We start from the raw sequence: 27,121 nt of genomic DNA, 5'->3' as shown, positions 1-27,121 counted from the left end.
AGAACCAGAGGTTTTATTGGGGCCCTCTGGAGGAAGAGGCATTCCAGCAGCTGCGCTCACGTCTGACAGATGCACCACCATTGGCCTTTCCGGATTTTGGCCTCCCCTTTATCCTGGACACGGACGCCAGCGATGTGGGCATCGGCAGTGTTTTGTCGCAAGTCCAGCAGGGTCGCGAGGTGGTTATCGCCTATGGTAGTCGCGTGCTTTCATCAGCGGAGCAGCGCTACTGCGTCACACGTAGGGAACTCCTGGCAGTCGTTCACTTCGTGCAGCAATTTCGACCCTACCTGTATGGTCGCAAATTTACGGTCCGCACTGACCACGCGGCCTTGCAGTATTCGCTCCGCATCGACCAGCCTTCGGGCCAGCTGGCCAGATGGATAGAGCGCCTGCAGGAGTACAGGTACCAAGTAGTGCATCGCAAAGGGACCAGACATGCCAACGCAGACGCATTGTCCCGACTGGCGCCCCAGGGCCCTTGTGCATGCACCACAGGCGGGGCACGCTGCAAGGAGGCGAGGCCGGAGGGGACAGTCATCGCTCCCGTACGCACGGCGGAGGACGCACAGGGTGAGGTCCAGCTGACCGACCACGACCTGGGGCTGACCTTGGACGATTGGCGACGGCTACAGCTGGAGGAAGCCCCACTGCGAACGCTATGCGCCTCAGCAGAGGCAGGGGGGGAGGAGTACATCGTATGGGAGGACCTCCTCATGCGATGGGACCCGACAGGGCGCCGACGATGCCTGGTAGTTCCGGAGTCGCTGCGTCAACAATTGGTTATGGACGTACACGGCTGCCAGCTGCTGCACCTGGCGGGGCGGAAGACACGGTACACATTACAGAGTCGGTACTTTTGGCCAGGTATGACCGCTGACGTGCATCGATGGGTCGCTACCTGCGTCGAATGTGCGCTGCGAAAGCCGCCACCCCGGGTAAGCCGGGCGCCCCTACAACCCATCACGGTGACCAGGGTCAACGAATTGGTTGCGTTGGACATCCTGGGACCACTGCCGGTCACGCCACGGGGAAATAAATACCTGTTGGTCGGAGTCGAGTACTGCACGAGGTGGCCGATGGCGTGGGCCCTCCCGGACCAAACGGCACAGACCTTCGCCGATGCCTTCGTGGGAGGCTATGTCCTTGATAAGGGGGCACCGGAGCGGTTGCTCACGGATCAGGGCAGGAATTTCTCCTCACAGCTATTGAAGGACGTCTGCTCTATCCTGGGCACTAAAAAGGTTCGAACATCTCCGTATCATCCCCAGACCGATGGGATGGTAGAGCGGCTTAACCGCACCATAGCGGCCATGCTGTCCCAAGTGGTGGACGAAAACCATTCCGACTGGGACCTCCACATTCCATCTGTCTTAGCGGCGTACAGGGTGGCCCCACACGCGGCGACGGGGTTCTCGCCGTTTTTCCTGATGTACGGACGGGATCCCGTTCCGCCTATTGAGGTGCAGCTGACGGACATTCCCGCAAGAGCCGACGCATGGCCGAAGGCACTAAAGACCTCCCTCATTTATTTGAGAGAGGCCCGCCAAGCAGCCGAGGCCGCATCGGCCACGAGCCAAGAGAGTAATGTACGGATACGGGAGAGGACAGTGACAGCCAAGCCCTTCAAAGTCGGGGACCAGGCATGGCTACACTGTCCTCAGGTGCCGGTTGGCCTCTCACCAAAGCTGCACCGACCCTGGAAAGGGCCGGTCGAGGTCATTAAAGCACTCCGACCGCAGTGCGTCCAGGTCCAACTGGGTAAGCGACGATGGTTTGTACACCCCACCCGCCTTAAGCCATACATCTCTCCACCGTCATCTTCACCAACATCACCACCAACATCACTGCCAACGTCATCATCATCCCTACCCAGGCCAAGGTCGCCGACCACCACGCGCCGACCGGCAGGGGGTTCGGTGCCCTGTGTTCCCTTGTCACCTACAGCACCCCATGTGAGGCCTGATGGAGCGGCGGCACGAGCGGGGGCCGGAGAGACAGCGGCGCCATGCAAGGCGACACCGGCACCACCGAACCAGGGACCGCGACGAGAGGGCCTTCGAAGGAGGGGGCCGCCACGGTCATCTGCTGCCTGTGGATGTCCGGGCTGTTACGGGATGCTGGCTGGAGACCTGGGCAGGCCGCGCAATTGATTTTGTTGTGTTATATTGCATTGTATGGTTGTGGGGGGGGGTAAGGGCTGTCGTCACTGTCAGTGGTGGGAGGCATGGGGAGATTTAAATGGTCCATGGGGGAGGCAGAACCGAGGACGGTTATTTTTTCTCCGGGGGGGGGGGGGGGGGTGATGTAGGGGTGTCAGGGGAAGGATTCCCACCAATAGATGGGTTAGTGGGAGGGGTGATCGAAGAGATATAAGGAGAGAACGGGCGGGAAGAAGGGGCCTTTGGCGGGAACGAGATTGGGACGGCTGGGGACAGGTGTGGATGGAAGGAAAGGAATAAAGGACGAGACCCCTGCAATCTGGTGTCGGCTCCTACTTTATTACTTTATTTTAAATGATGATTTGTATTTCAAGAGTGAAACTTTTGTGGCTGAAACCTAACTCAGCTTTTAACAGTGAAGTGAGTCAATAGGAACACGAAGATCGTTTAACGAGTTTTCTCTTTCCAAGCAATTTTCGCGAAACGTATCTTGCTCGTTAAGCGAAACACGCCTGTGTATATATATACCTATTGGTCTGGATAAAAGTAAAATCCAGATAGCCATGTCTGACCAGCTGGGGCTTTACTGTGCTATTGTACGGCATTACTAGAGTATTTGGCTGCAGCTATATATTTGCATGTGATAAGCCACTTCGTTGAGCTATCATTTGTAGCCAGATCGCTTCTTAAAAAGACCTACAGTTGATCATCGATTATCCGGCTGCTTCGAACATTACCCGGCGGTCCCGAGCCAATCCTGCGAAAACAGCAAAGCTGCTCCAAAGGCTGTACACAAGTCCGGCGATCAGCACCATGTGCATGACCAAAAAAATGTATCTGTTCTACTTAAGTGTTAAATATTATATACAGTACATTATACATTACATACAACTTCAACAATGAAAATACTGTAAGTATATACATCTCCCATGCAGTCTTCGAGATTGGAGTGGTATGGACAGTAAATACAGTAACTTTTAAAAGGAGTATGTTTATGTTTGTCTATTTGTATGTTTATTTATGCCAATTTCACATATTAAATAAATTTAAAACACTAACATAATCATATAACAACACCTAAAAATGGCATGCAAGAATGTGCTAAAAAGAAGCTATTTTAAATTATGATTTAGTGATTATCTGCCATTTTTCAAAATCCAGAACCCCTCACCCTGGATAATCGATCTACTGTATATAGCTCAGTGGGCCTTCGCAAAATAAAAATATTAAGTAGTACAATTACTGGAGACCTCATGCCAAACAGTTTTTGCTTCGAACACCAACTTGAACACGGCGCATTTTTTTATGCCAAAGTTCATAACAGTCTATACCTGTGTAGGGACAGTACGGCTCCCCGTGGCCATGGTTACTAATTAACGTAACGGGAAAAGACAGGGTCACGTTAGGATAATGTGGGACCTAAGTGGTTGCTAATAATGATTGATGGGACAAGCGTTGACAGGGTCGCGTTCAGTTCAGTTTATTAGGTACAGTACTAGCTTTCCTACCCAGCTTCGCCCGGGACTTGGATTCACCACGCCTGGCCGCCTTTGTCTCCCCAGTGGCGATGTTCACACACCACACCAGTTACTCGTTTGAAGCTGAGTCGACCTAGGGGAGGCCCAGGACCGGTTTAAATAATCGTCACCGGTGGTGGCTGTGAGCGGGAATCGAACTCGGGTCGCCGGGTTCGTAGCGCAGCGTGCTAACCACAGCTCACTTGCCGTGCAAAAAATATATACATTATTGAGCTCCCCCCCCCCCCCCAAAAAAAAACACATAAGTGTATTTTAATAATTTTTGCATGGGGTACAGTCTGGAAAGTACTCACATGGTAAGTTTCCAGTTTGTTGCATGTCGGGAAGTACGCTAAACATTTTGAATCGGGTGCAACCGCAACAAACAAAAACATGAACAAGAAAACATTTTAAAGTGACTACCAGCAATAGAAAAATCCAGTGACGGTCGTAAATTGTAATAAAGGCAGAGACAGACAAGGCCAGGTGAGGTGAGAGAGGGTTCGGGAATCGGGGCGTGGCCGGGTCGTGAGGGGGAATTTCCGTCGCTGTCGTCACCTGGGAGCGGGTCGTCTTCATCATCCTGGAGTGGGCACCTTGTAGCCTTGGAAGAGTAGAGTTATGTTGTCTCAGAATAGAGTTATCTAAGTTACCCAAGTGTATATAGTCACTCGTGGTTACTCGTTAAGTTATCAGTGAGTCGGCGGACTTTATTCATAATAAATCTTAATTATAAAGCAGAAAATACACCTGTTTGTTTGTGTGAAACAGCAAAAACTCTCGAACGCTGAGCTCTGGCGTCATGAAATTTGCACAGCTTATGCTGTCTGGAATGTCTAAGTCAACGCGACTATTGTCAGCTTGCTACGGCTTTCGCTTCCCGAGTTGACAAAATCGACCTTACGTATAAGTGGGTTACGGTTGAATTTCCTTGAGTGAAAAACATCCGATTTATAAAAAAAAAAAATCTCGCGACATTCATTCTTAAGAATTTTGTTCAGTCAGAGATTCTTATAATTGTTGAAGATTTCTAATGTTATTTCCTCATCGCGTGTTTCATGAGTGAAATATTAACAATTTAAGTTTGTGTAACTTCAAGGAAGCTTCAAACTCGAGAGCTATTGAAAGCGAGGAGCAGCGACAGCAACGAATTCAAAGTGATTTAATTGCTGACTAGAACTGAATTTTAGCAAAAAATGTTGAAGCTCGCAGAGATCGACTCCAGCGGAGAGAATTTGACAAGGCGCCTCACGGGCAAGAAACTGGCTATATTTGAAGGACGAAGCATTCAATTATGATCCTGAATTGGATTATTCAAGCTTTCCTCCGATTGTCATTGGTAGCATGACTTTGAAGTGCACTTTTTGCGATGTGCTGAAGTTTGAAGGCGAGACACCAGGATTTTGCTGTTCCGGTCGAAAGATTTGGTTGCCAGAGCTTCCGGAATTGTCAGAGCCATTGAAGAGCTTTATGAATGGTGATCATCCAAAGTCGAAATAATATCTAAGCCTGATCCGCAAATACAATTGCAGTTTTCAAATGAATTCGTTTGGAACATCTGTGCCTATGCCTCAGTCAGCTGGATTCATGACAACTTTGTTAATTCAAGGTCGAATGTCCCACAAGGCTGGCTCTCTCTCCTATTGCTGCCCAACGAAAAGTCAAAGTTCCTACAAATTTACTTTCTTGGCGACGAAGAAACTGAAGCGCAACGTCATTGTGCTGTGATTCCTGGCACCAACAAGAGTTTGATCGCTTCCTTGCAAAAGATGCTGCACGGAAACAATCACTACATTCAGCAATTCAAAATGGTACTTGATGATAATCCAAGTGAAGACCTAAAGATCGTCATTAAGGCAAACAATAAACCAGCACAAGGCCATGCACATGTCTTTAATGCACCGGTAGTCAATGAAGTCACCATCATCATTGCTGGAAATGATTTTGAAAAGCGCGATATTGTTTTGACAGAATAAAATTGTATTTTATTATGTTTTATTTTTATTATTTTATTATTTCCCTTCTACGTGACTTTACCGAAAGAACCAAGAAGATGTTTTGACTATGCGTAACAATGACCTTAAGAGGATTTCCGAGACGCACATTTCGTGTAACACCTTGCAATATCCGCTGTTTCCACGTGGAAGGCTCGCGGTGCCTCCACGCTAACCAGCACTCACCCAAGCCCCGCTAGGGCTGGTACTACATCCCGCAACCCGGGCTGCTCGTAATGACAACACATTACCAGCCGTGGCTTCGCAAGCCCCGGCACCATACAGTGACAAGCACAGTCACTACATCACCCCCCCCCCCCCTTCATAGCTTCCAGCCGTCCCGGCTGCCAACTCCCCCCAAACAAAGCATCCGACGTATAGTTAATAGAACATAACAACAAGTGTGCTCCAACAACATCACAAAGCAATACATTACCCAACCCAACTGTACAATATATACACACAGACCTAAAATAACTAACGGTCGAACCAACAATCGCGGCGCACAATCAACATCTCCCACCCACAACGGGTAACAACGGCCGTGAGCTCGATGGCGAGCAGGATCAGCCAAATACTCGCCACGACTCACGCGATCGCGACATCCCATGACGGTGTGGGAGTGTGCAATGCGTGGGGATCGCGCAAAACGAGCATTTGAACGAGTCCGTGATGCTGGCCCTCCAGACGGTTTGGGCTCAACTGTCTGGGGAGGGCCGGGGGGGAAAGAATTCGACCCGACAAAGCCGGCTCCTCACGAAGAGCAGTAGGCCGGGTCGTCGGGTCCTCCGCATTCCAAGCACGCGAGGCCGACATGAACGGCCGCGCGTGAGGCATCAGTCGCATGGCGCCTTAGGGGGTAGGGAGTCATAGTAAGGCGAACGTTCCTGGGCCCGCCATCGAGGAACCCGTCCGCCCGACTGGGCGTGCCCCGGCAGGCCGAAGTTGTAGCAGGTGACCCGTGCGTCGCTGGATCGGGATGAAGCAGACCGTGTCCGCCGCCAGTCATCCTGCTGCTGATCTCCATCACCACGACGATCGGCGTTCCGCTGATACAGCGAGCACGCGGATGCAGGCTTTCCGTCCGCGTGTGCCTCGGGCTACGCGGGAGATGCGGAGCATGCCACGAACACCCTGTCACGCTGCAGGGTCTGCTGCGCCTGTATACACCTGGCGATCTTGAGCGAAGACACCTCCCCGTCCTCAGTGGGAAGCACAGTATGGAGGTCCTTGGTGAGCTCCAACATTTTCTCGAGGACCAAGGCGTCAAGGCCTTCGTGATCCATGCGCGGGAACGCGGCCTTCGCCAGCGCCAACAGCGCACTCCTGTAGGCGAGGGCCGACTCAACATCCCCTCTCCATCTCACGGCAAACTTCTGACGGGTGTTCAGCGGAGGCTCGAAAGTGGCGGTCATCTGGTCAAATGCCTGCGTGAGGGTGGACCTCTCGGACAGCGGGATGGTGAGGAACACCGCTAAAGGATCATCGTCAAGGGCGGGGTGGAGCGCCTTCAGCGCGACCGCCTGTGACCACCGCGACACGTCGGCTTTAGTGAGGAATCGCTGCTTAAACGCCACCCAATTGCCGCTGGCGGCAACAAATTCTTTAATGAAGGGCAGCCGAAGGCAGAGCGACTGGACGTCAAATGACGTGAACGCCCCCGCTTCAAGTTTGGCGGGCTCCGCACTTCCCGCCGGCGTCAAAATGGCGCCCGCGAGTGCGGGCAGCGGCGATGGCGTTCCCGCCCTTTGTGAAATGGCGGCCGAGTCGCCCTGTCTGGACGGCTCCGCCGCCCCCTCCTTCGCCGTCGAGGGTAGGGACCGCATCTCGACGAGGATGGAGGACGCCGCTTGGAGGTCAGCGAGATGGCCATGCGCGTCCCTGACGAGCTCTGCTACTGAAGGCGAGGCGCCCCATGCCCCAACTGCGCCCTGTTCCGCGGGCAGCATCTCCGCTCCGTGCTCGGCAGCCGTGGGCGGAATCCGCTCCTCGTCGTCTTCATCGTCCGACGCACATACACGAACTCTGCGACGTGTAGACATACTCGTCTACCGCTAGCTACAGCCTGGCAAGTTGGCCACTTCCGACACCAGTTGTAGTGAGTCCAACTGAGTCGCAGACGTTATCTTGGGAGCAACACTATGCCTGGTCCTCTGACACAGACATGCTATCTTCCCATTAAACTTGTTTACATTGACATGCCAATCGCTCCCTTTAACACAGCTGTGCGTGCGTACGGTGACATTGCTCATGTTCGACGATGGGGCTCATTTCCCATTATACTCGTTTACATTAACATGCCAATCTCTCCCTTTAACGCAGCTGCTGTGCGTGCGGTGACGGGACTCCTTTCCATCTCTGATCCCACCTACTTACCCTTGGGTGACATCCACCTCAATACCCTATATATAACCTCTTGTTGCAGCAGCCCTTTTCTGTTCAGCAGTTCTACTGCTGTATCTTTCCACCTGATGACGATTGCTTGTGTTGCGATTTTAATGTTAACAATTGATAGTGGAATGTATTACAAATGGAAACTTCGTATTAATATGAGGGAATTAAGCTGCGGTAAAGACGTTAAAGATATGAATGCATGCGGGGTATATGGAGGTGCGGGCTATCTGAAATTTTTTTACACCAAACGCTATTTTTGTGGGGTATATGCGTCTGCGGATTATATGCGTATGCGGGCTATATGCGGGAAAATACAGTAGTTACATTTATTTGTTTCGGCTTTTTTCTTTCTTGCAAGCATCGATTTTTTTTCAGGGTTTTTCAGTTAAATATAAGGGAATATTAAATTAATCCAAGACAAGAATCCAAGTCCTGGATGAAGCCAGGTAGTAAAGCTAGTACACATATAAACGAACAAGACGGTGTCTCTGAGAGCTACATTACACCTGCAATTACAAATGACACGGCTGTCCGCTGTGAGTTGTTGCAGAAGGGACACGTATATATTATGTTCCAAAAAAATAGCGCACAGTTCCAAGGTGAACAGTTGGCTGTGCTCTGTGCGTCTCAGAGGAGTGCAACACGATCGTTACGGGAGCAGCTGAGGACACGTGCCCGTGCACGCTCACACAGACATCACAACTAGGACCACATCCAGAATAGGGGCTTTTCCAATGCAGGGAAGCAGCCCAATGCAGGAAATTGTCCAATTATGCTGGGAACGGCTCCCCTCCCCCGCAATGTTTCGTTTTGTATATTGTATACATGCATATGTTCAGACAAAGGTTTTTTTTTTGTTTATAATAAATGACACTATCCATCACAAAAAGACTTTCCACTCACCTGCGATCGTGTCCAAAGTGTAAACGTGGGTTTAACTCGAGAGTGGTATGTCAGCATATAATCCAACTTACATAGTACACATTCAGATACATTAACCTGGTTTCATTTTACTGTACGAGAGCGCTATATTTTGACACGTTAATTATAATTACGCTCGTTGACCCACTTGAGTCTCAAGATTATTTGTTCAGAAGGGACCTGCCAGGTTTTTGTAGCAGGAAGGTGATATTGCTGCTGATCTATGATCTCTATTGAGAAATTAGCAGATATTTTTTTCAGCATTGGGATACATCTGGCCCAATACCAGTTGTATGTTTTTTATATATATAAAGACCACGATTCCCCGTAAAGCCCTTAACATACTGTTGGGGCAAGTGCTCTTAGCAAGTGCTTATGAAGGCCGGCGGGGGTGAGTGGCCAGCACCACGTCCGGCCGCCTTTGTCTCCCCAGTGGCGATGTTTACATACCGCACTAGGTACTCATTTGAGGCTGAGTCGACCTAGGGGAGACCAAGACCAGTTCAGATAACCGGCACTGGTGTTGTCCGTGAGCGGAAATCGAACTTGGGTCGCCGGATTCGTAGCACAGCACGCTAACCACTACACTACCACTCATTACTTTCTCTACTGTACATACACACATGAAATTACATTATTTTATTACGGTGCAATTTTCAGTCAGATGCAGAGCTTACCGGCATTCCAGGCCTTCCTTTGCTCCCAGGGTAACCAGGTAGTCCATCGCCACCCTTTGGGAAATAACATTACACAACTTATTGCAGTAAGTTTATATGCACGTGTCTTGTATTGTACATGTGTATACAGAACATTGTATACAACTGGTGTTTAGCATATTCGCCACTGAGCCGGTATACATCTTCTCACCACTATACCGTTCCTGCGGCCACTCTGTAAAGGTGTGTAATGAAAGCAAAGAATGGCGTCTGATATAAAATGGGCATAAGACCCTTAGATGGCATTCACAATGATAGTTAATCGCATGCTAATATCATCGCCCAAATTTCCACTTTGAAAACTAGAGGCATCTATAATATACAGCATTGCACAAGCGGTATTCACTCCTGCATGCTATAGTTGTCATCTGCAGCTGCCAGCAGAAACTTGCTAATGGGCAATAAGTAATATTAAACTGACCAAGATCTCGGTGTATGAATCAGTTGTCACTATTAATGAACTCTGGCTCCATCAGACAAAGCATAGTGTATTTTTGGATGAGGTAGTTGGTGCAAACGGCAGTACAGCAAATAGGTGACTGCTCTGTATGGAATGTAAATGTTCTCTCCCTCCGCGTGTGTGTGTATGTTTGATCAAAAGAAAGTAGAATACAGTTATACTCGAACTGTGGTAACAGTATCATAAGATGATGAAATGTATTATTAAATATATTAGAGTTAACAGTCAATAACTTTTTGTCAAATAACCGCCCTGAAAAAAATATACTTGGTAAAAGGGTTGGTAACATTGCAAGATAAAATATTTAACTCTCAGAGCTGGAACATCTTATGTAATCTTAAAGGAATTTAATTAATGGGGAATGAAAGCCAGTATATACGCGATTAAATGGCAAACCGACATTTTTACACCAAGTATTTTTGTGTAGGACTTTGCGACGAGGCTGGGACCATAATTCAAATATTGTGGTTGCCCAAATTAAACAAGGGATCCCAGCTGTGTCGGCTCCGGAGAGCTGAGTCACACAGTCACCAAATCGGGCATGTAAATCATAAGTGGTTCCCGGTGGCTCAGAAGTCACTGCCGGGAACTTGGGATTCAAATGAGAGCAGCCGCACATGGTTCAACTGAAATCCCAAGCGCAACGTGATGACGGTCTCAGCCCAGTCACTCATGACTGCGCACACAAAATAATATTAAAATGTTACATTGCACTTTGTGTTTTGGCCGTTATCCTTTCCGCAGCACCTCCGTTTAGCACGGTTGGCTACATACATACTTCTCAGCCACCTTTTGTGGGAGTACACTAGTGCCTAGAGACAATACAAGTTCAAGCCGCTGTGGTGACTGTGGCTCAAATGTCTAAACCGACGCAGCTGAGATCTTGTATTCCATCTGGTCAGCCACAAAATAGTTTAAGTGGTTCAATCTTGATTTTAAGCTTTCGTGACTGCAAGAATCCATACTCTTTGGTTCTTTCGGAAAGTCACGTAGTTAAAAATAAAACAAATCACAACGTTTCGATCGCAACACCGCTTGTGTTGCGATCAAAACACTTGTGTTGCGATCGAAACCTCGTGATTTGTTTTATTAAATTTTATTTCTAACTACGTGACTTTACCGAAAGAACCAAAGAGTATAGTTTAAGTGGGTTTACTTCCAGATTTAACAATTTCAAATATTGGTTTCAATGCCATGCAACAATCTAATTTTGCGGGGTCCCCTGAAAATTCCCTTCAAGTGGGCTGGTCTCTTGACACATAGGGTTGTGCTGTAATACATTTCCGAATGTATCTTTAATCTCGTGATCGAGACGGATAGAAAACATATTTTGACAGCATTGCATTTATGATTTGGAAGTAGCAGTAGATGATGCTGCACAATCACAGGAGTCCTCACCTTCTCCCCACTAACTCCATCCAAGCCAGGATCTCCTGCTGCTCCCTGCTCAACACAGAAGTTATTCCCACACACAGAACAGTTTGCACAAAATTGACACTTTGACAAATTCCAGCAAAATAATTTGTCAGCAGATAATTTTGACACATTCTCAATTGTCTTTTACTAGTCTCGTGTTTGGACAGTTGCGTTATTCCTGTAATACTGTGATATATAAGAATGCAGGAAAAGCACCGTTTACCGAAAGCTGATTGCATTCCTCAGTGTAAACTTACAGGAAAGTTAAAGGAGATACTTCCGAAAGATCTCGGATGGGAACAAGTAAAAATTAAGTGGCCATTTTACTGTTTAAAGAACTACGTATGCCTAACAGCAGAATTTAAGTTGCTCTCAACCGATGGACGTTAACATTCACCCCCATACAATTTGTGACTGTTTCGTGACACGAGAATACCACGTGGCAAGCATAATTTATTCTGTTGCTATTGCGGTATAACTCTTCTAAAGCCCGAGCCGCAGTGTTCACAGTCATACAAGATGAAAGTGTACACTTTTACCAGTTGGCCTTGGCCTCCACGAGTACCCTAGACACAAATACAGAGAACAGCGCATTATAAAAACAAATCCGTTTCACGATCAAATACACAAAATGGCAGCTTTGTTCGTCTGCCTGGTCCCTTCGTTACTGATTGTCTGCTCCGCCACGCGTCACCTCGCGCGCGTTTCTGATTGGCCGGAGCCCACGCGACGCCTAGCGCATAGGGGGAGGAGCGTACAGCAAGTAGGTTACTCATCCAAATACAGTACATAGACTTTTAAGTGTTATTCTCTCATGTTTTTTTATTCCAGTTATTCCTGTTCCCTAAGGGCCATGAAGTGCTCAAACAGACATTGGTCAAAATAACCCAACTCAGTACCAGCATGGAAACACTTTAGTAGTACACCATACACGATGTGTAGCGGTGGGAGTAATGTCCGAATGAGCTTTGGTTTGGAAACACGGCAAGTGATTGAGGGCATGTAGATAATAGCAAAGCTTGTGTGCCACGCACCCAGAGGAGCGTGTTTTGCAATTCTGTTTCCCGTATTCATATAATATTTTGCATGATCACATGTCTTTCTTCTAATTTCGATTCGTTAAGACTTTAAACTAATACATTTATTTTTATTTTACTAGGTAAGGCCTACTGAGCTGAAGAGCTCTTTTTTAGAAGTGACGTGGCCACAAATGATAGCTCACCGAAGTGGCTTATCACGTGTTTATAGCAGCCAAATACCCTAAAGGCATGTTTCTAAATATGCGTTAAGTTTAGGCACATGTTCTATTTTCCAAAATGATGTGTCTATGCCTTTATCAACACCTTTATAGCAAAACAAAAACATCAGTCATGGCTCATAGTGTCCAGTTGGCTGTTAACTTCATTCACTTAAGGTTATGATTAAAATAAAAGCAGTGGTTATGATTCAGAGTAAATCATCTCTGTAGATTATATTCGGAGCACAAGGTTGTTTGCGATTAGTTTCATATCAGCAATAAAAAGAACATATGACGAACAAGAATAGGCACAACATCTCTGTTCCTGTGATGAACAACGTTACATTGCATCCATTGATCAATGGGAATTTCAGTCTCCGAGACCAATGTTTCTCAACGAAACGTGTTCAATAAAGGAAAACCGTGAAGTTGGCTTTGATTTAACTGAGTCTAGTGCTGCTTGGTGGATTGACGCTGCAGATGATAACTGTCCCGTGCGTGGAATTGAGTCCTGGCGAATGAAGTCCGACAAGGGGCGACCAGAAAATATCAAAATTAGATCTTCATTGAAGCTAGTGTAGGGTGGTGCATCTCTCCTATAAAGACCTAAGCCCATGTCGAACATTCCACATTGCTAAGGCGGGAGAAGGGATACTTTACCTCAGTAAAATAAAGATTGGTCTCAGCGTACAAAACGTAAACAATCTTGTGCGTGAATCACCCATGAGCTTATGGTGAAGAAAGTTGATGGCTGGCCTGGCTGCAGGGACTTTTGAGAGTTAACCCCATAGAGTATATGGGTTAGGGTTCTCTTGGGGTACATTTTATTTGACAGAGTTAGAGAAGATGGGAGAGAATGAATATCAAGTGTAGGAGGCATTCAGATACTGCACCCATAAACCAGTGATAACGTTCATGCGTTTACCTTGACGCCTCTGGGGCCCTGGCAACCTTGGCCACCTTGGTATCCAGGAACCCCTATGGGTCCTCTCACACCCTGTAAACAACAGTGTAGCAAGGTTATGCTTACTCAGCACCAAAGTCTCAAAGTTTACAGGGTGGACACTCGAGTTGATGTCACAGCACAGCGCTACGTAGCATCACTCGAAACCATGCGGAGCCACTGCTATAATGCGTGTTTTCATAACGCAAATTGGATTATAGCAGTGGCTCCGCATGGTTTCGAGTGATGCTACGTAGCGCTGTGCTGTGACATCTGTTAGGGGACACATTTTTTATAACGCGGCTGCGAATTGGATATAACACGAGTGAGTGAACCGAACTGAGTCGTGAGAGTAGGAATAAGAGGTTGTATGGCTGCCTCGGCATAGCATTACACAAGGCGGGATGCTCCTGGATGCTTCTAGATGCTACCCATGTGCCTCAGTCTTTGTTCAACCTGCATACACATCTCACGTTTTATCGCGGTCTGTGCTTTACCCTATATTATATATTATTTATAACGCAATTGTTCCATAACACGGTGTTCTTCAGGAACACAACTACCGAATTATAGGAGAACATACTATTACAGTATTGTATACACAATTCATCAAAATGGATCTGCCATTCAAACTGAATTCAGCAAAATATATTTTGTATTGAGTTGTTCACAGTGCTGAGATTTGCAGCCAATTGCTTACCTGTGTATGGTATTTCTGTATCTATATGGCAGCAATGTTCGGAATCTGGGTCAATTTATTCAAGGGATGGTGGAACAGACTTTGCTGATAAAGTCCAGTAAATGCAAAGTTTTGGAAATAAGCCAGGCTGACCAGCGAGGTAGAGATAAGAACGTCGCTGGGGTAATGCCAATTGTCTACTATAGTGTTTACGAAACACCATAACATGAATACCAGTTTGCATCTTCACACCCCGTGGGTTAAACTAAACTCTTTTTTATTTACCACTGATCTATATAGCTTTTTTTTCATGAGCGATTTGGCCACAAATGATAGCCTAATGAAGTGGCTCATCACGTGGAAATTTATAGCAGCCAAATACTCTGAACGCAGGTTTCTAAATGTGGCGCGAAAAACCAGAGGACCCGGATAAAATTCCACACAACCACTGGGAGAACATTAAAACTCCAAATATACAGGCATCAGAATCTGAATCGAACCCACGACATCCAGTATACCAGGTGAGGTAGTTAACATCTCGCCACCACGGCAGCCATCTCGCCACTAGGTTGTGCCCCCAATCCCCCCACCCTCCACCCAAGGGGTGACGCCTGTCAAGAAAAGGTGCGCAGGCTGCAGCATGGATACCGTGCAGCACAAATGTCGAATATATGCAGAGAACGTCAGCGCCACATTGCTGCGGCAAACACACACTAATGCACAAGATGAAACGAATGGATTATGAACACAAAACACACGTGCACACAACATGGAACCCACGTTTTACTAACACTGCGATGACTCGAGGTGTGGACATGTGACCTCTAAATTACTTGTATTGTGGCCTTCGTAACCTGGGGGGATGGGGGGGTCAGGTGGTCTTGATTGGGGAGCTGCCATCCCAAAGAGGTTGAGAACCACCCTTTGACATCAAGGCTTCACCGGCCTATCTTCACATTCGCTACTATGTGGTATGTAACACCGTTCCGTATGTTCCAGAGAGTGCTGTAAACGGTTCAATGCAGCGCTATTTGTGTCTATATATATTAGGAGGGCATTGATTCACCAATTCATATCAATTGTTAAGTTCTGCAATGCATTCATCAACTTGCTTGTGCAAGAGATCGATGCAGTTTTTTTTATATTTTGTTTTATTTTGTGCACACCTGTGACCAAATCACCGGGAATGTGCCCGAATTCGTCAGAGCTCAGAAGGTCAGCAGATTAAAGCCTGGACAGGGCTTGGATGGGTGGTGACCATGCGTTAAACCGGTGCTAGAGGCTGCTGCGGGGTTAAGTTGTCTGCGGTGGGCACTGAAGAAACATGACTTGTCCTATTGTACAACGGTAATATATGTGTAGTGTAATAGCGCTGGCTATTGGTCAGCAGCGGCAGCTGTGGTGGACAAACAGTACACACGCCGGTGAGCGTGAGTACAGGTGTGTTGACAGAGCGGAGGAACTAGGGTAAGGGTCATGGAGGACCCCATCTAGAGGCCCCTGGAACCTGCTAGCGGGTTCGAGAAGGGAGGCGTGGTCAGGGCGAAGCCAGGCCGTGCTGGTAGCATAAAAGGAGCCGAGAGCTGCCGGTTCTGGGAATGGACTCGTCTCGTCGTTGCTGTCGTCTCGTCGCCGTCGTCACTAAACGTCTCCACTAGATATTGCGCTATGAAGGATAGTAGTTGGCTATCTCAGTCAGCACCGTCAGTGTTAGACGGCTAGTGTTGCGTACAGGCTAGGCTAAGCTACTGTGGAGAGTGTGCGGACGAGACCGTGAAAGTTGTTAATAAAGAAAGTGCCTCCTAGAAACTCTGTCTCTGAATCATTGACACTACATATGTACGGTATGCTGAACCTCTTCCGCACCATATGTAGCTAACCGTGCCAATCGGAGGTGCGGTGAAAGTGCAGCCCTGCAATTTGCTTGCTCATGACAATTGGTGGAAATGCCTTCATGAAATGGAACTCTGGAGAGCCCCTCTATAATGTTTTTGGCCAATTCTTCCACGCTGGCCAGAAATCTTTGGAAAGATGGAAGTACCTCCATATTTACCCCACCATGGTGGAATCAATCAATCCAAGTTCATCACGCACATTATTCAGAAAAAAAGCTGAGACAGTAGCTCCAGCATCTATGTTCCCACCTTCACCAACCAGTATGAACCACAATGGTGAGGTATGGTCTAACGACTCCCATAACCTGCACAATGCACGGAGACCCATATCCAGCATTGGATTGACACAATGGCTGCCCATGTAGCCATGTTGTGTGTACAGTATTCCCTCATTATTCACAAACTTGTTATTCGCGATTTTGGCTATCCGCGAATCGCATCTGGAAATTTACACGACTCCATCGAGATAGAGAGAAATTGATTAGATGCGAGAAAGTGATGAGAAAGTGATGAGATAAAGTGATTATGTGTAGCAGCATCATAATTTAAGGTAAGTTCATTTATGAACTATAAATTATTACTCTAAAATGTTTTATGTTTATTATCATAAATAGTTGTTTGCGTTATGATCATTTTCATGTATTTAATATCATATTTACGTATTTATTTAAGGTAGTGTAATTAATTGCTAAGATAGGTTTTCATAGGCCAATATAATTATCCACGAAATTTGCTATTCACGAGCATCTCCAGGATGTATCCCTCGTGAATAACGAGGGAATATTGTAGTGACATTTTAACACTTGTGAATAGCCAATCACAGTATGTAGAGGATTGAAGAAGCAATTGATATTGTTTCAGCACCCACTTTGACAGGTTTACATTGCTCCAGAGCTCCACATAATATCAAACGTGTTTTCCCAGATGCTCACTGCTGCAATAATATCGTCACCGTTCTGTCACCCACCTTGCCTATATGGCCAGGCATCTGGTTTCGTCAAGTGTGTAATAAATTTGACCATTGTATTATTTTTGTTCCACCCAACATTTTCCAAATCCCATTTTTTATTACTGAGCATTGTGGCCACATTCATATTTGATTGTGTCCATGCCCCCACACATGGTCGGAAATAGTGTTGCCACCTTTTCCACTGTAGACCAATGTCCAGACGTAGGTCTATCTAATCCGTGCGATGTACTGTCATAAAGCTCAACACATCAATACCACTACCAGATCTGGGTACAAATCAATTCTTGCCACTTGCCACACAAATGGCAATTACTGGACCCTCCTGGGTCAAAGCCAGACATGTGGCAAAGATATTTGGAAACAAAAGAAGTCTACATCAAGTGCAGATGGGGTAATAATAATTCAAATGTATAATGCGCAGACATAATTACATTTACCGACTCCGATTGCCTGTTTTGAAATGGCAAGGCGTTCCATAGCTTGGGTAACACGCTAACAAAAGTCAGATCACCAAAAGGGCGCAACCTAGATCTGGGGGTGCTAAGCAGTTGGAGGTCAGAAGATATTTAGGACCTTGATGGAATATACAATTGTATCAGTTCTTGCAAGTAATGTGGGGTGAACCCTCTTAAAGCCTTATAGGTTAATAGCAGTTTCTTAAAACCTACTCGGAATTTTACCGGTATAATTATAGCCAATGAAGAGATAAGAAGATTGGTGTAATGTGCTTACGGAATGGTGTAGGTGTAAGCACTCTAGCAGCTGCATTCTGAACAAGCTGGAGTCTGCCCAGTACTTTGTTCGGAATCCCAACCAGTAAGGCATTGCAGGTAGTCCAGTCGGGATAACACAAACGCATGGACCAGTCTCTCCAAGTTTAAAGAGCTCTGCTTAAAGTTTGACAATTTTTCCTGCTGTTTTGATAATTGTGTTGATATTTGTGACAACATTTAGGCTGTGATTAGCATTGCAACAACATAATATACAGGCAGTCCCAGCTTACACGGCACGAGTTCCTGGAAATCTAGGTGTAAATCGGACCCTATTTTCCCATAGAGAGTATAAACTGTGTTTTTCCTTTTATCGTCCATATTTAACAGGGTTTAATAGGTACAAATCCACAAAAAACACTTCAGAATAACAAAATCTCCATACCAAATCACATCGGAAACCGGACTGACTCTGTTCAAATGTGTTCGGAGTCGTGTCGGAAGATGCGGCGTACATCAAGTTTCTGTGTCGTAAATCAATCCATGGTGACATTAAATAACCTTCGTGAATGTGGATCTTTCAGAAATCAGACCATAGTAAACCGGAGATGGCTGTATATTTAAAAAAAAAACTTTTAATCCACTAATTCAAGTTCAAGTTCAAGTTCATTTATTAGGTATAGCCCTGTGAGCCATTCAGCTCTTGAATCGGGTGCAACCGCAACAAACAAAAAACAAAAACATGAACAAAAAAACATCTTAAAGTGAATATGTGACTAAGTGCAAACAGAAAATCCAAGAAAAGACAGCAAAAATATTGCAGAAAAAACACCGTACACCAACACTTGAGTCACTGAATATAACCCCCATGCATATTATAACAGTTAATCCTCGTTATACATACAGGACAGTATATACAGTTTATATACTCACGTGATCATGGTGCATAAGAAGCAAGAGATGTGTTTAACTTACATTGCTGCCATCCTCGCCAGGGTGCCCTGATGTACCCGTCTCACCCGGAGAGCCCTGCATACGATTAATGTCAGATGTGGATGTTTATTTAAATGGCAGAATGGGCTGTTGTTTTAAAGACACCCAGAGGCCATGAATAAGAGTGGTTTATAACATCGTGTAAAGGGGCTCTATCCTTCAAACATCTGTATTGGAGGGGGGTAGAGAGGGAGTTTATGGCAATGTTTGTGTGTTGTACTTCTTTCGCGCCATACGTAGATAACCGTGCAATGTATGTGCTGTGCAGCAAAAACATGTTTGCTCTCTTGTATGTTTTAACTGTTCTTGCAAGATGGTTAATTTGTCCGCGAGCTTAATGCCAATAGCGAGGTCTGCTGGCCACGATGAGAGGGCTTCAGGAGAGAGAGTTTGTGTAGATTTGCTGTTCCACTGAAGTAGCACAGACCACAGTGGATTACATGGTTTGGGTTGCATGGCCACAAGCGCACTATTGTGGCTTGTCTTTACTTTAACATTCATGAAGGAGATGCGCGCATTGGCCTGGTGATGTTCTGATGCGGTTGATCGTTACACCACCGGTGTCTTCGAGGAGGCATGTCAGAGCTAGGAGGCGCGATGTTCGGGTCTGCTTTAACCAATTTTCGATCAATCTAGTTATAAGAATGACACATGACAATCTATCTTCATGTGAAGCTACTGTAATGCAAAGGTAACACTGATGCGACATTATGTGACACTATATGTTGGAGGGAATTACTGAAAGTGGCACACTTGTTTATGAATACCTCAAAGCCTGCAGAACCTCTTAGGCCTCTTCTGCCAGGTTGACCATAGCAGACACAATTAATGTTACAGCAGATCCTTTCTCCCACGTTTATCTGGTGACAAAATACATTTCAAATTTTAGACTCTCAAGCAAAACAGTTTTACTGTACGGAAATGTAATTTCGTCATATCGTCCCTCCGGATTAACATACTTTTCAGAATAACGTTTTTTTTATTACCAGAAGATTTACGAAGCACATAAAATTTACATATTCCAAAATAACATGAGTGAGCATTTCAATATTGTAATTTTGAAGTCCTGGTGGTTACGTTTACCTTATACCGCTACCATGGATTGTATAACTCACATTCATGCCAGTATGGTAATGCACCCAGTGGGAATGTGGGGTGGCTATGACGCTGTGCACACTTCGTCAGCCACCTGCTGACGTAGTGTGCACGGCATTGCGCCCTCAAGGACGTCCAACGCGGAGACGGAGACATTAAGTCAGAATCAGAATCTGTCTTATTTAGAGTGGAGAAGGAATCCGATTATCTATGAAGCTCTTTTTCACAGGTGTCCAGTTGGGGGCGGGTTATTAAGTTACAGCAAGAAACAATACAAAAACACGATAGGATAGGAATGCAAAGAATAGGAAAGATAAGCAAATCACAAAAACAAAAAGTTTAAAGTGTATAAGTCGGCTCATATGCGGAAGGAAAGATGGATTGTTGCATTGAAAGACTGAGAGGGATGGCAAAGCCTTGGGGCGGCCTTAACCCAGCAGTGGATACATCATGTGGATGGTGATGATGATGGCAGTACTCACTAGCTCCTCCGCAAGAGAAATGCCCAACTCATGCATGTTGAGCTGCAGGTGGCGCTGATATCTTAGGCCTCTGCCAAACTCTAACTCGTGCAGGGACTCGTCCTGTGATGTCTGCAAGGCCACTGTAATCAAGGCTTGTACACCTAGACAAATAGAGGCAGGGCATAATGTACTGTGTTGTGATTGATATGTAAAAAGTACCTTCCACTTATTCACAGACGATAAAAAGCCATTATAAAGCATGTGCAGTAACTATGCACACTATACTGGATTCCAGTAATCGTAAGCAAATCTTTAAATAGAGTAAGCATTTCATAATAACCAATACTATTATTTGTTTTTAAATACAAAACATAAGAATTGCAGTAATATTGCATATTCTTCACATTATTAGTGTAATAACTGGTACAGGCGAAATTTTGACGTGGCAGAGAAGTCCTCATTTTAAGCAGCAGTTACAGAGCGCAACAAACGGTTATGACATTGCAAACAAAATCCAAACTGTGAAGACAGGAAACACAGGAAACACTGAATACGAAAACAAAAGTTGCGACATTTAAGTTGCCACCGAACGCACTACTCTAGCCTGATACTTCTGCATGGCCAGCCGGGCGGTGCTGGCTCTGCACGCGGCTTGTAACGCCGCGCTGTGGAGGCGTTGATGGATCACACAAATGTCGTGAATCTCCCTTCCCGTGGGCATCGAGGTGCCATGACGCTGGCCTTCCAGGAGAAGGCGAGACGGCAAATGTGGACTCCACCTGTTCCATCTGCATGGGATAGAGTGTTGTCCCCTCGCACGTGTGGGGTTTTGTCCAGGTGTTCCGGTTTCCTCCCAAATGTAAACAGTCATGAAATGGCCGAGCACGTTCCTTTGGAGTGGGCAGGTAGGAACTTGGTTGGATAGCACATTTGTGCGATCCGTGTGGGATACTGTAGTCGTGTTGGAGGTTGTAGCTGTTACTATTGCATCTGATGATGATTCTTGATGTACTGCTGATGTAGGTCTTTAAGTTCATGCAGCTGCTGCAGCAGGTCGCGCCTGTGCTGTGACGCCGCCTCCTGCGTGTACCATGTGCGCCAATCCACCTGACCTGGTCCTTGAACGGCCACGATGCTGTCGTAATCGCACACCAGGTGCATGGTGTTGAGCAGGGCATAGACGCCGCAGTCGTAGCCGCTCGGTTGCTGCGGCACAAGCACCGTGGCGATCGCCACCGGCGTGCTCGCCGGTTCGGCGCGCACGACTAAGACGCGATTCAAGTCGTCGAGATGGCCCGCCAAGAACTTCGTGTACAAGAACGTGTTGAACAGGTGGATGTCTGCCGCTCGCAGCAGACAGTAGAACTGCCCGAACAGGTTGATAATGATATACACGACAGACAAATAATCCCTGGTGGGCAGTGTGGAACCTGTTGTTCCTACCTGTATAACATCCTAATACATAGAGGACCACAGAGCATGGAAGGGGGGGGGGGGGCACCGGCTCACCGCCTGACTGCCTTCCCGTTCGTCTGTGGGTTCCTCCTCGCACCGAGTCGTTCTCTCTCCTCGAGAGATTCAGCTATTAAATGATCACCATTGGGGTGACGTTCCTCGCCTGCGTTTCTACGCAGGCTGTTGTCAGAGCTGCGATGCCGGCCGTGTGAGCGGGCTGCCGGCAGCCTCGCAAAGGTCACAGGGGCCCCAAACTCAAACGCGGCACGCCCGGGAGTGTGATGGAGGCACATGCCGCGTACAAGCATCAACCAATGGGTCAAAACCAAAGCCACAAAACACACATGGATCATTGTATTGGCTACGAAACCCTACGTTTGAAAGTTTCATCACCCATCTTGTACGCACGGTTTTAGTGATATGTGCAATACTGTCTATGCTGCCCATCCAGTCCCAGAACCCGTTGTCTTACATTTCCACGCAGCAACAACCGAGAGGGGTGCGATGCCACCACCCACAAAGGACGGAGCAGTGCATTGAGTCTTGTGAAGTCACAGCGCGCAATAATGTGACAAGTCGGGGGCTGTTGCACTGTTATACGAAACGGTTGTCTTCAGTTTTGGGCGAAATTATTCATTCATTTATCAACTTTTCACCTGGCATTGAAGGGTAATTTAAAAGAATCTGAAAATGGCAGTAACGTTTTTTGAAACCTAGATTATCTGCAAACGCATATAATGTGCTAGTATCCAAGCGTTCCATTGATTTGATGGGTATCTGGTTCTTACCTACTCGTTTGAGGTTTTCAATACTTCTCTGCAGGGCAGGCACATCCTGGTCCAATCCATCAGAAAACAGCACTAATATCTGCAAATATTCATTACAAAAATTCGCTATTTATTAAAACAAACAGCACAATCAAAGTTGTAAGTGATAAAAATGCGTTGTAGCACGTTACTTGAATTCAGCCAAGTTATGATTAGTGTATAAGAACTTGGGAAAAGGGACGGTGGCGATGGGAGGAGGGAATTCCAGGGTTGAGCAGTGAGAGGGAAGAAGCAAAAATCATTATTGTGAAATGTAGTGCGTTGAGTGACACGAATCTTGTCAGTTCTGGTAAACCGAGTCCTCATCCTGGCAGGAGAGAGAATCAAAGACCGAAGTTCATGGCAACGGTAATCATGCTTGTAGAGAAAGAAGACGATTGAGGAGATAACTGACCCCCGGTGAGTGAGTGGAGTGACGCGGTGAGTGAGTGGAGTGACCTGGTGAATGTCTGGAGTGATCCGGTGAGTGAGTGAATTATCATCTTGATTGCTCCACTATGAATTCCATCATCCAGTGAAGTCGAAACTGAGTGCTCCACCCCGCCCGCCCCCCCCCATGTCCACGACAGGTCGTGGCTGTGCCAAGTGGAGGAATAGGTTGTGACTGTGGACAATAATATCGTTAAATATGATGGGAGGAGGAAATGTGGAATTGACAGCCTTGTGTGGTATTATCATTGGCTGCGAGTTTTTTGTTGTTGTTGAACGTGATCGGGTTTTGTCACCACAATCAATCCTTGATTGTGGTGACAGGTTCACTGCAGTCACTCACACAATCAAGGATTGATTGTGTTCAGGTCAGGGGTGGCCGACAGTTGTCAGAATCGCAGCAATGAATTGAACACTGAGGGGAGCGAATAATTGCAACTCGTCCTGCTGTATGTCATTACATGTATTATTTCGTCCCGTGAAAAACATGGTAGCGATATGTCCGTGGACTTCACTTTTACCCCAGTAACATTTGACCACACAATACTGTAGTGTAATTGTAACTGTAATAATTTATTTTAAAAAAGCCTGTTTGCACCTTTTATACGTGTTGAACTTATTTCGCACCGTATGTAGCCAACCGTGCTAACATATATATCATGTTCGCACTTCCATTTGCCCATGAGTGCTCTGTAGTGACTGCCAAATATAATATTGTTTCAAGTCTTAAACCTTAAACGGCATGGGTTATATTGATATCTGGAGCCGTTTTTCTCAATGGTCACAGCACGTACGTGGCCTTCTGGATGTACAGAAGGCCACGTATGGGGCCCTCTTATTCACGCATGCCAAAAATACACAATGACCACTTTGTGGAGCCCTTTTTTACGTGGGGCCTGGGCGCAAATTCTGTCGACTGCAGCTGTGTTGATGATGTGTCGTAGTTTACACGGACACACTGGCCACGTGGCCTATGCGAGGTAGGAGGCAGTGTGTGGTGTTGCCTGGCAAAATATGTCATAATTGGCTATCCCCGGTCTGACCAAGTGGGAACTGGAGATACCTGAGGTGCTGCTAGCCCGAGGTTATTGCTGTATCACTCCGTGGGTTATAAATAATTTAATCCGTCTGCTGCCACAGCAGTGCAGAAGACATGTAGACGCCGATAACGACACGTTCTCACCTTTATCGTGGTGTGTCTAGACTCATTGTAAAATTTCATTGCAAGATTGTAAATGGATTTATCCGTGACCACGTATGGCCCACGCTGCTTGATACTTCTGGGCACATTCCAGGCAAGGCCCTGGATCACGGGTTGGAAGGTGGACTGTTCGACGATCGAGCCGTCGCTTCTGAAGGCTGCCACAGCAAGCCTGGGTGTGATCAGCTCTCCGCAACTGATGGAGTTGAGATTCTTCATTTGCGCCACTGCCTCAGAGAGCTTATTTTCCAGCTGAGGCTGGGAGAGACTGATGCTCTGGCCATCCCTCACATTGGATACGTCCACAGCAAACACAATGTCCATAGAACATTCTGCAACAACAAAACAACCAAGAGAAATGCCGGTGTTTGATAATAATAAATTCCGGTGTGGTTATTAATAGCAGTACTCACCGGATATACATATGTTCAACCAAAACATTGACATTTAAGGGCACAGTAGTCCATGGTTTGTACAGTATGAGCTTTTCTTGGTATATACGCTACGTAAATACTGAAGACAAGCATTTAGTAAACACTTCCCCCAAGATACTATGGTTGAAATGACTCCACTCGCTCTCCCCGAACACCGACCATCAAATCCTGCTCCTCCTCCACCAGTTCCTCAAATGTCTGAATTTTAATGGGAAGGTATCACCGTGTGCACTTTTCACTCCGTACGCAGAGAACACACAAAACCTCACTCACAAGCACCGTTGCAAGCCCTGCTTCCTCCTGCTCTTTGGGCAGACTCATGTGTGGCACGGCCTTGTGGAAGGGTCGAGTTATAGGGGTTGTCCACGGTTGTGAAAATTAACACAGATCAATACAGTCCTGTGCTTCAGAGGAGTGGACCGCGTTGAACAGATGGCACGCACATCCACTCTTTCACTTATTTTATCTTTACATTCCACACCAGTATGCAGTCTTACGTCACAGCTAGTGTTAATGAGACCCATTTGTTCTGGGCATGACTTTGAAGTAGGGCTCGTTTAATTGGCCAGGATAAATCCTACCACATGTGGAGGACACGGGGACGAATCCATTCCCTTATTTGGAGAGAACTCCCTGTGAAATTGAGGACTCAATAAGCAAAATAAATCAATAATAACCACTATACTGCATATTATTTAACATTTTGCACGTGTGGCCAGCGCTTATTCCAAATGCTAATTGTTTGTACCCAGTCGTGTTTACTTCTATTAAGGAAATATCGCTTTGCAATAATTTGCTGATGTAATGACGTAACGATTTAATAGCTTAACCATTTAATAACTTGATGTGCACGATGTGACGGATGTGTTCAGTTTTGGTGTCGTTATGTGTGCGTGTACACACACTGCCAGTCGCACAGTATCACTAAATCATTTTGTTTTTAAGATGATGCACTTTACTCCGGATATCCTCCATTGCTGGCCGCAACTCGAGCATGCACCACGGCAGTCGTGCACCACACAGGGATGCCAAGTTATCGGTTTAAAACTCATCGTGGCAATCTCTCATCGGGCGCATCTGGATGAATATGCCTCACAGCAGAATCCTCCCGTCAAGGCTGAATGGGAATGTCACGCCCAGCCCCACACATTTGCCTATTCTCACACCTGTCATCTATGTAGAACTCTCGGGTTGCAAGCAGGGCCGGATTAAGCTTTTGTAGGCCCCTGGGCTACAGGTACTGTGAGGCCCCCAGTAATCTTTTGAAAAGGAAAACAAAGTTAAATAAAAATCAAATGTATTTTTACAAGGCTAACAACAAATAAAATTCAGCATTCACAAATGAAATAACTTTTCACTTCATCTCTAGAGGCCCTCCAGCTGGTGGAGGCCCCTGGGCTGCAGCCCCTAAAGCCCTTGTGCTTTGATCCGGCCCTGGTTACAAGCCTTGTCACGGACATACAGTGATACCTCGGTTCACGAACTTAATTCGTGAACTGACTCTGGTCGTGAACCGAATTGGTCGTGAACCAAGGCACATTTTCCCATACGGTTCAATGTAAATCCGGTTAATCCGTTCTGACTTTTTTTTTTGGTTTTTGAAGCACAAAAATATGAAACAAATGACAATACACATTACTGTAGTACTGTACAGTATAGTAATGTATAAAGAGAGAACACTAACCTTGCTTGAGATGACTTCTGGCATGGAGGAAGGCAGGTGAGAGGCGGTTATTGTTTGGAGGGAGAGTCCCAGTAAGCACTCAAATGGGTGAACTGTACAATACAGTAAGTACAGTATTGTACAGTACAGTAGTACAGTACAGTACTGTATGTGCTAAAAAGCACACCAAAAATCAAAAAGTCACTGAAAGTGTCTTCACAGTACTCACAGTACTTCTTTCTGTGTCTCTGCTTCTCTCCACGATCTTCCTACAGGAAGTCACGACCATGTGACAGCCTGGAATTAGCATAAAAATGGCCGCGGCTCCTGTTCGTGAACCGAAGCGGAGTTCGTGAACCGGAGCATATTTTTATGAAATTTTCTGTTCGTGAACCGAGTTGTTCGTGAACCGAAGCGTTCGTGAACCGAGGTATCACTGTATTTCTCAATCAGCCGAGGTCTATAAAAAAAAGTGCAGTCGTGTGCTATAATCAACAATACCGGTACCAGGTCTCAGTCAAAATTAAATCCTGCCACCTGAACACA

General features: G+C 46.3%; 1 protein-coding gene across 1 annotated transcript in view; it reads right to left on the bottom strand.

Annotated features, from left to right (window-relative positions):
- The window catches only part of LOC133345823 (collagen alpha-3(VI) chain-like), a 100,625-nt gene that overhangs the window by 63,271 nt on the left and 10,233 nt on the right, over positions 1-27,121 (bottom strand). The window contains exons 3-11 of the mRNA XM_061556835.1: positions 24,461-24,810; positions 22,810-22,888; positions 20,585-20,727; positions 19,775-19,867; positions 18,990-19,043; positions 13,743-13,814; positions 12,120-12,146; positions 11,563-11,607; positions 9,666-9,719 (exon numbers count right to left, since the gene is read on the bottom strand). Coding sequence (XP_061412819.1) covers positions 9,666-9,719; positions 11,563-11,607; positions 12,120-12,146; positions 13,743-13,814; positions 18,990-19,043; positions 19,775-19,867; positions 20,585-20,727; positions 22,810-22,888; positions 24,461-24,810 — 917 coding nt within the window. The remainder of the gene's footprint in view (positions 1-9,665; positions 9,720-11,562; positions 11,608-12,119; positions 12,147-13,742; positions 13,815-18,989; positions 19,044-19,774; positions 19,868-20,584; positions 20,728-22,809; positions 22,889-24,460; positions 24,811-27,121) is intronic.

Source organism: Lethenteron reissneri, chromosome 23 (assembly GCF_015708825.2).
Source record: "Lethenteron reissneri isolate LAM-NWPU_2019-01 chromosome 23, ASM1570882v1, whole genome shotgun sequence".
NCBI lineage: Eukaryota > Metazoa > Chordata > Hyperoartia > Petromyzontiformes > Petromyzontidae > Lethenteron > Lethenteron reissneri.
The sequence above is the reverse complement of the archived record's forward strand: the minus strand, read 5'-3'. Positions and strand labels throughout refer to the sequence as shown.